This window comes from Cryptomeria japonica, chromosome 5 (assembly GCF_030272615.1).
Source record: "Cryptomeria japonica chromosome 5, Sugi_1.0, whole genome shotgun sequence".
Classification (NCBI taxonomy): domain Eukaryota; kingdom Viridiplantae; phylum Streptophyta; class Pinopsida; order Cupressales; family Cupressaceae; genus Cryptomeria; species Cryptomeria japonica.
Window position 1 is genome coordinate 665,356,661 of NC_081409.1, and position 9,081 is coordinate 665,365,741.

At 30.0% G+C, this 9,081-nt stretch overlaps 1 protein-coding gene across 1 annotated transcript; it reads right to left on the reverse strand.

Moving 5' to 3' along the window:
* Positions 1 to 4,158: 4,158 nt before the first annotated feature.
* LOC131074989 (probable xyloglucan endotransglucosylase/hydrolase protein 10) lies at positions 4,159 to 6,026 on the reverse strand. The gene is made up of 4 exons (XM_058011745.2): positions 5,671 to 6,026; positions 5,480 to 5,580; positions 4,903 to 5,096; positions 4,159 to 4,802 (listed from the first exon to the last, which is right to left on the reverse strand). Exons 1-4 carry the CDS (start codon positions 5,849 to 5,851, stop codon positions 4,385 to 4,387), a joined length of 894 nt encoding a protein of 297 aa, XP_057867728.2. The 5' UTR covers positions 5,852 to 6,026; the 3' UTR covers positions 4,159 to 4,384.
* Positions 6,027 to 9,081: the final 3,055 nt, after the last annotated feature.

The window sequence follows — 9,081 nt, forward strand, 5'->3', positions numbered from 1 at the left end:
AATTTAAGAAGAAGCCAAGGAAAAGAATACATAGACTCTCAAAATTGTCCCAATGATGAAGAACTAATTTCCTCTATCTCGCCTTCTAAATTATTATCATATCACTTCCTCATGATGATCTCATTTCTCTTCCTGAAATGACAATTGGTGATACCCCTCCTAATGAATCTTCTTTTTCCATTTGCTCCTAATCCTACTATATCATTGATACCATCATTTGTGAACATCCCAAGTTCTTCACAATTTCCTACTTCTTCATGCATAAAACAAAGTTTGGTAAAGAAGAAGAGAGTTATCCAAATAGTTGCTCTTGTATTTGATAAGATTGCTAATTTGATCTAGAATTTTATGAAACCAAAGAAGACCAAAGTTACATCAAGTTGTATGGTTGATTCTTCATCTATAAATCTGTATGTTGAATTATCTCACCTTAGAAAAATGTGGATGAAGCTAATAAGATTGATTTTGACATCAATAGAGTAGATCTCAACTCTTCAACACAAAGGTGATATTCATAATTTTTAGGTATCCACAACCAAATTGATATAGAGGATAGACACATAGAAACATACAAAGGATTAACTCAAGCAACAAGGTCAAATTTTCACAACTTGTCTCAGGTATATTGTGGAAACACTTGCTTTACCTTTAGATGTGGCTCATACCTCTACAATTTCCTTTTCTAAAATAATTATTTAGAAGGAAGGAATACAAAGTGTGCATAAATATCATTCATATGAGAAATCATTTGAGAGATTTTTGGATCAAATGAAAGCAAATGCCTTATATTTTATTGGTAAAGCCAAAGAAGTTTATGAGAAAGAAAATGTTAAGAAACATGAAATTGCAAAAGAGATGAAAAAAATGAAAGAAGAGTCAATTTGCTAGGGGATTCTGAGAGACCTTCAAGAGATGACCAAAATGGATATTAATGTCTTAATTGTTGAGAAGATTTTCTCACTTGTGCAAAAGAAAATCAATTTGATATGTGGTTTTAGACTATAGAATGAATATATATATATATAAAAGTTAGACTTTGATAAAAAAACAAAAAATGTTCGCAACCTATGAACAAATAAAAAATAAGATTTTAGATGATCCCTTGTCAATTATCATAGATAAATTAGTAAAAGATGAAATTCAAAATATGAAAATCTGCATCATCTAGAGTAGCTTTGAGAATATGATCAGTGAATAAGTCTTTAACAAATAGGTTTTTAGTGTGGAACTGATGAAAAGTTTGAGTAGTATTTTGTCACTAGTGACATATGTGGTAGTCACTTGTCCAATTAAAATCATTCTACTTGGAAGTTAAGGATTATTAATGTAATCATTGCTATAAATAAGTCATGTCTCAAGCTATCAAATCATTTATAATATTCAAGGAAAAAAAATTTATTTAGCAAAGACAACCCACAAAGACAAAAGACTTCTTCATAAGGTGTAAGAGACAAACTAGAAAAATAAAATGAACTAAATTATTAAATTTAATTTTTATAAATAAAAGTCAAAAGTCACAAGTTATGTTGTAATGTTATCCTTTTTTAAATAGACTTTTGGTCACATTTTTGTAATAGGTTAGAAAATAGGCTCTATTCATGGGAAAGTTCATAAATTTCTAACTTTAATAAATATTTTATTTTTCTCAAAATGTAAAGGTGGTTATTCAGGTGGTTATAAGTTGGTTATGAGGTAGTTTCTGAGGAGAAATTTATGAAAAAATGTTCCAACATACCACAACCTTAATACTATTTAGAAATACTTATTACCCTCCTTGAAGGCACGCAAACTAAGCAAGAAAATTATGCAACAAATGTACAAGTGAAATTTTTAATTTTCTTTGAAAATGTAATTCTCATCAAGAACTAAACAATAAAACAAAGGAAAAAATTAATACAAATTTCTATTAATGTTAATTTAAACAAAGTAAAATCATTATTACAATCCATGCCAAGATCTCTATATTCCTTAAAAATAAGGTTACAATTTTTTTATATACATAGTTTCTCTTCACAAGAATTGTCTCTTCAAAATCATACAACTCTTATTTAAGAAAATATTTTCACATTATTTAATATCCCTTTGAAAAAATGTACCAACTATTAGGGTTAGAAAAAATAAAATAAAGGTACATACTCAAAATCTTCCAACTTTGTTCAATTTTTAAATTTAAAATTTACCACCTTCTATTCTTCTCTTATGTGTATTTTAAAATGTATAAATAGAAATGTGTAAAGTAGCATAATTTTATGGAAGCCATAACTTTTAATCCAATCACTTGATTGAGTTCGCTCTTTTTTTAACTAAAAAATCTCTAAAACATTTAAAAATTTACCTATTTTTGAAGCAAAATTGCGTCATTTAAACATTCAGAATCATATTTTAACCTTTTTTCTAGAACTTATGAAATTCCAAAAAAATTAACATCTTACTATTTGGGTGTAATTTTTCAGTCAAAAATGACTCTCAAGGTTGACTATGCTTTTCCAAAGCTTTGAATTTTTTTTAAGTCCATACATGCTTAAATGCAAACATATTGAAAATAGCAATCCTCCTACTTTAGCCATTTCTTTTTACTATTCTAAACTATTTTAGAGAATTTTAAAAACATGTATAGCACTTTATAGGCCCAAGATTGAATATATAGATTGAATTAACACATAGACAATATGTTTTCTCTTGCCATGATTTACGAAAATTATGACATTAAGAAAAAAATAAATTGAAATGAAATTATCAAAAATTGGATCAATTTTTTAATTGGACATAAACTAATGAACTAGCACAAGTTCCAATTACGATGATTGTTTAGGAAAACATGTTCTAGTAGGACATGATAATAATTTAGCAAACTTTGAGATGTAGACCACACATAAATGAAAAATATAAAATTAACTCACCATAGATAACAAACAACCACAATTACACAATATTAAACCATAAAGACAAAAAAGCTACTAAAAACAAATTGATACTTATTACTTTTTCCTTTTCACTAATTTTTATTAGCCCAAGGATTCTAAGAAAAATGAAGGTAACACATTTTATCTATATCATTGATAATTTTTAACATGGACTAAAAATTGAAAACATTGATAGTCAATAAGACATGAAACTTCACTTAAACTCTCTTGGCTAGATATTATTGCATCAAAATCAAAACTCTCAAGCTCCTAGTTGTCAATTTCTCTATTATCCTCTGAATCAACATAATATTTTTGAAGAAACACGTCATATTTAGATTGGTCATTAGAGAGATATAGTACATCAGTACCTTTATGGTGAGAAATATATAGATTTTAAAGAAAAGTAGGTGTGCATCCAAATCAAAAGAAAGAAAATTCTTATGCATTATCAACTAAAAATACCTTTATGCACTTACTCTTAACCATATGTAACCCAACATACATAATTGTCATAAATATTAATATATGTGTCCTTTTAAATTTAGAAACTAGAATAGGGAGGGGATAAAAAACTTGAACAACCTACTAACATTAGCATGATGTCATCACCAAATTTGGTAGAACTATCACCTAATCTAGATATCTACTAACTTTCAATATTTGATAGCTAAATATAGGCAAGCTTGATTCTTTTTTTTATTGTCTCCTTATGGCGAGGGAACCCTCACTTGAGAGTTGACATTTCAATATATATTTTCTACTATAAGGTTCTTTAATCTTATTTATCCATATCATTATTTGTTTTAGTAAAACAAAAAACAATACTTATAGTAGGTGGCTCAATCTATTTTTTTTATGAGTTATTATAATTTCTAGCATTTTGAATATTTAAAATATTAACACATGGGTAGTAATTTAAGTGGGTTTGATCTTGGGAAAATCACATGGTTAAACATGCTTGAGTTGGTTTAGTATATGATAGTGACCTTTGGGGAAGTATTGATGCTTCATCCTTATGAGTATCACCTAAACGTTATCAGTGTTAAGTGGATCATTCATTCAAATGAGAGATGGATTTACATGATTCACTATTCATGAAAATATGAGTTCAACTTAAAAATTACACTATTGAATCTTGATATAAATATCAAAATATAAAAAAAAATTAAACTTCTCCTTGATATTTTTAATACATAATAAAGAAATTTAAAATGACACATAAAATTTTTCCAAATCTCAGATGAAAAGAAGATTGTCAAGATAAACTTCACTATAATATCATTAAAATATAGATATTGTTATAAAAAACATAATTACATTATACAAATATTTTTGAATTTTATAAGATTTCTTCATCTTAACCAGAAATATCCATTCAAAACATATTCTTTTTTCCAGAAACAAAACATGTATAATAGCCAATCCAATCTAACTCAAGCCTTTGCCACATTTTATTTTCACTATAATAGCTGTAGTCCTCAATACTTAGAAAGAGTGCATTCCATTGTGAGAGTAACATCAGGAGTAGTAGTGTTGATTATCTTGGTGTCAGTGCAGTAATCATAGATCAGATAGTTACTCCTTGCCCATTCAAGCTTTCCCTTCAATTCATCATTCAAAGTACTATGAGTGCGTTTATTCCACCAATTTTGGGCACTCCTAGACCTGCAAAACCTCCGATTTCCTTTCCATGGACACACTTCCACATTAAAGTTTCTAAATGAAGCAACAAAAGGACCTTCATTCCAGTCTATTTTTATTTTTCCATCTTGAGTAGCCCAATTTTCTCCATCCCATATGGTTGCAAATACTCCCATGGGTTGCCTTCTAGGGAATGCAATACCCTTGTCTGCATAATTCTTGTGTACTCTGATTGGTATATCATCTACATAGAATCTACAAGACATATAACACTATTTTTAAGTAATTTCCCTAGGAAACCAAGCAAATTTCAGTGACAATAGCAGAAAAATTTGGGAGCTAAAACCTAACTTACATGATGTAATAGATGTTCCAGAAAATAGAGTATTTGTGATAGTCTTGGGCAGGATCAAACCAGAGGTTAATACGCTCCCTTCTTCTGTCAAATCCATCTGCAAATATATTTGTCTGCACAGTAATTGGTTGTCCTGAAACATTCCCCAGAAACTCAAAGTCCAGTTCATCACGGTTGGGCTGGTCTGAGGCCAACTATTATGACAAAAAAAAACATAACCAGTCAGTATATTCACTATCATAACATACTATTTATTATGATATTGTTATCAGGACTCAACTGTGTATTTTTCGAGTTAAACTTATTGACTCATGTTTCATGAGTAGTGGTTCACAAGAACCCATCTTTCATGAGAATGAATGGTACACTTCACATACGTTACATCTAAACAATGCTCACACATGTTTCATGAGTAGTGATTCACAAAAACCCATCTTTCATGAGAATGAATAGTACACTTAAAATACGTTACATTTAGACGATGCTCACAAAAATAAAGCATGAATATCAACTATAATATGTAGACTATTTAAGTTGGAAGAAACTGAAAAAAGTGGTAGAATGAAGAAATACCCACATAGAAGGCAACCACTGTTCCAGCTGAGTTACCAGGAATGAGCTTGATTTCCATTTCAATCTTACCAAACAGAAACATGTCATTGTAAGCAAATCCTGACCCTGCAAGCACAAATTTTGATGAATAAGTTAAACCCAAAACCAGTTGCTGTAATCAGAGGTTAATGAGAAAAAGAAAACAACAAATCTTACCAGCAGTTTTGTTCAAAATTATATGGTTCTCCAATCCATCATTCAAAGTCTTAACACTGGCAGGTGACCATGTGGTGTAAAAATCTGTGCTAAAATTCAATGTCTTGGCAGCATTTGCTATCACTGTAGCAGAACACAAGCAGAGCAACACAAGTAGGAATTGAGACTGTTTGGAAGCCATAGCTTCAAGACTTACAACACAGTTTTACAAAAACTTATGCTCAACTATTATGGCAAAATGGGTATTACTGGGTCTCTGTATTTATAGAAAATCTGATAAAGTGAAATGAGTTGGATGGCATACCAACAAACACAGAGATGAGTAAAGAGCAGAAAGAGATAGTGGTCAGTGTCTTGAGGTAGAAGAAAGAAAATATGCAGAAAATCTGATGTACTTTTATTCCAACTTTGCTTTTTTATTGGCTCTTTATAGCTGGAAACATTTACACAAGCATCATATATTAAAAAATCACCATTACAGGATAAGAAAAAGATCAAATAGTTATTCTATTCAAGACATTTTGGTCTTATTTCCCTGTCAATATATGCCAACGTGAAGAGCGTTGCAGAGGGGAGGGATGAGTAGATCTGAAAATTGGACGGTCATGATGGGTTCCCACTTTGTTGGAAGGAGAATCCACCGTTGAATGTCATTCCAACGTAGGTCCCTTGATTTTAACTTTAGGAAAGAAATAAATGGGTGGGAGCGTCAGAGGACAAAGAGTCAATGTTTTGTGGAAATCCAGCGTTCAAGGATTTATTTTTTCATTTAAATAATTGTATGGGAGGAATCTATTAAAAAGAGATATGCTAGCATTTCACGGTCATTCATTTAAATAATGAAAGGACGATGTGATATTTTGGATGTGAAATAAAAATGTTATGTTTTTAAATGTAAAAAATGAGAGGGTGATTAATGAAATTAGATTTTGACAATCATGTAAATTTTTTGAATAGACGTGTTGGATCATATTTTATGATTCATTATATTATAATTTAAAGCTTAATTTTCTTTCATGAAAGGTATAAATTAATGATATCATATTTCTATAATCTAAATTGTAAACTATTTTTTGAACTATTAATGTATTTAATTGGATCTAATTATTCATTTTTGGGTGCAATTTCTTTTTATTGATTTGTCAATGATCACATAAAATTTAAAATATTCACTGATAGTTCTATTGTTTAGAATCATATTCTTAATTTAATGATTTTTAAACTATCATTTATCTATTTTTGTCGTCTTAAAGAAGAGACTATGGACAATAGGTAGACAGTGGAGGTGGAGGAGGCGCATAACTGGTATCAAAAAATATTTTCCAAGGGATGGAATTGAAACTAGGACCTTCCATATTGTGTTGCAGTGATGTACCACTATCCTACTCATCTCATATAATCTATAGTATGATTTTTTTCTACCAACATCTTCTATTTCAAACCATATTCCTAATCCATCTTTGATACCATTCTAATTACAAAATCTTAACTTCATTTTATATAAATTATGCAAATCATGTAAAATATGCATCCTCAAAAACTATCATTATTAATAATACAAATTTAATAATATTGAAAAAACCACAAACACTACAATCTGATTATATATGTTTATAGTTAAACTTAAGAGTCAAACATATAATAAATAGCTTATATTTTAAATTTCTAGAAGCTTCCATTATTATTGACTTGTCCAACTTGTCAATTCCTATCACTAGTGTGTTGCATTTAGGATTGATGAGCATGAGAGAAGACTATTATTAATAGACTAGAGGCCATTATATACTAACTTTTTTCTCCAGTACATATAAAAAAAAGACCAAATTGGTATTCTATTCCACACATTTGGTTTAATTTTCCTTTCTTTATATACCAAAGTGAAGGGCGATGCTGAGGGGAGGGATGAGTACAATCTGCACATCGGACGGTCATGGTAGCTTCCCACTTTGTTGGAGGGAGCATCCACCGTTTCGTGTGATTCCAACGTGGGTCCCTCGATTATAAGATTGGAAAGAAAGAAAGGACAAAGAGTCCATTTTTTGTGGAAATTCAGCGATAAGGATTTATTTTCATGTAAATTATTGTCTGGAAGGAATCAATAAAGTAAGGATATGTTGTCATTTCGCGACCATTCAACTAAATAATGAATGGATGATTTAGTAGTTTCGATCTACAATAAAAGGATATGTTTTCTTAATACAACAAAAATTAGGGTGGTGGGTGTTAAAGGTTTAAATTTGATAGTAGACTCACAATTATTCATCCAAAGTTGTTATAGATAGGTGATAAGATTTATAAAAGTATAATTTCAAATATGTGGACCTATTAGTTTGGGCTAATCCAGAAATAAAGGAGAAAGAGGAGGTTGTGTGGAGCAAATCAAAGGAAGGATGGATAAAAGTAAATTTTGATAGGGTCTCGAAGGGCAATTTGGGTCTATCATATGTGGCGCGCGATTGGAATGGTAGTATGATAGCTATGGGAGCAAAAAATTGGTAGAGGGATTGGATAATAAAACAAAAACTTAGGCTGCACTCTTGACCATATTAACTATTGCAAAGCTCCATCTTGAAGGTGATTCTCTAATTGTCATTAATGCAATTATTAAATAGGAGGCAATTGCTTAGAGATTGAACAAATATTTTAAATTAATAAAAATTAATTAATTTCTTGTAAAAAAATAAAAATTACCCACACTTTTAAGGGTGGGAACTCTGTGGTCGATACAAGCTAGTGTTTGCATTTAATGAGAGGTAGAAGGACAAGATTTGGGAGGAATATTGAGATTTGGTTCTCGATTTTTTAGGGTGAACGTACGTAACCACTATCAAATTTCAACATGGTACTTGAAGGATACTTAATGTAGAGTGTTAGGCGAGTTGTTAAATTTGACAGAGATGCTAGCTCATTCATTTCGTAGGGTGTTTTTGAGAAGAGACAGCTAGAAGTAGGTAGGGGAGAGGGACTAGTAGTTGTATGGGGTCCAATAGTCGTTATAGCAATTGTGCATATAATATCCAGTCTTGTCACATATTTATACTATATAATGTAAATAAATAATCCACATGTAAATAAAAAAATTGCCAAATGTTGATCAAAATGGACCAATACTTGAACATAAGAGAACCTATAAATGTTATATAAAAAAGGCATAAATACACTAATTAACAAGTGAAATAGATATTTTTTGTTTCAAATAAAATATCATAGCTATCCACTATAAGTGTGTCATTTATAAAATAAGATACTCACTTAAACAAGTACTGTTATCATAGTGTAAAAATATTATTCTTATGTGTACAACTATTGGGGTAGCAATGTATATGCATTGGAGTTTTTCATATTAGTAATTTGTCTTATCACAAATATAAAAGGTGAACACAATAAATACCTTGTTTTTCTCCATGAAAT

Bases quoted from the DNA above. Each gene is read 5' to 3' on its own strand.
- LOC131074989 (XM_058011745.2), bottom strand. From the start codon at position 5,851: ATGGCTTCCAAACAGTCTCAATTCCTACTTGTGTTGCTCTGCTTGTGT. The intron at 5,581-5,670 runs GTAAGATTTGTT...TTGTGCTTGCAG, and splicing joins AATTTTGAACAAAACTGCTG to GGTCAGGATTTGCTTACAAT. The intron at 5,097-5,479 runs GTGGGTATTTCT...TTGTCATAATAG, and splicing joins GAACAGTGGTTGCCTTCTAT to TTGGCCTCAGACCAGCCCAA.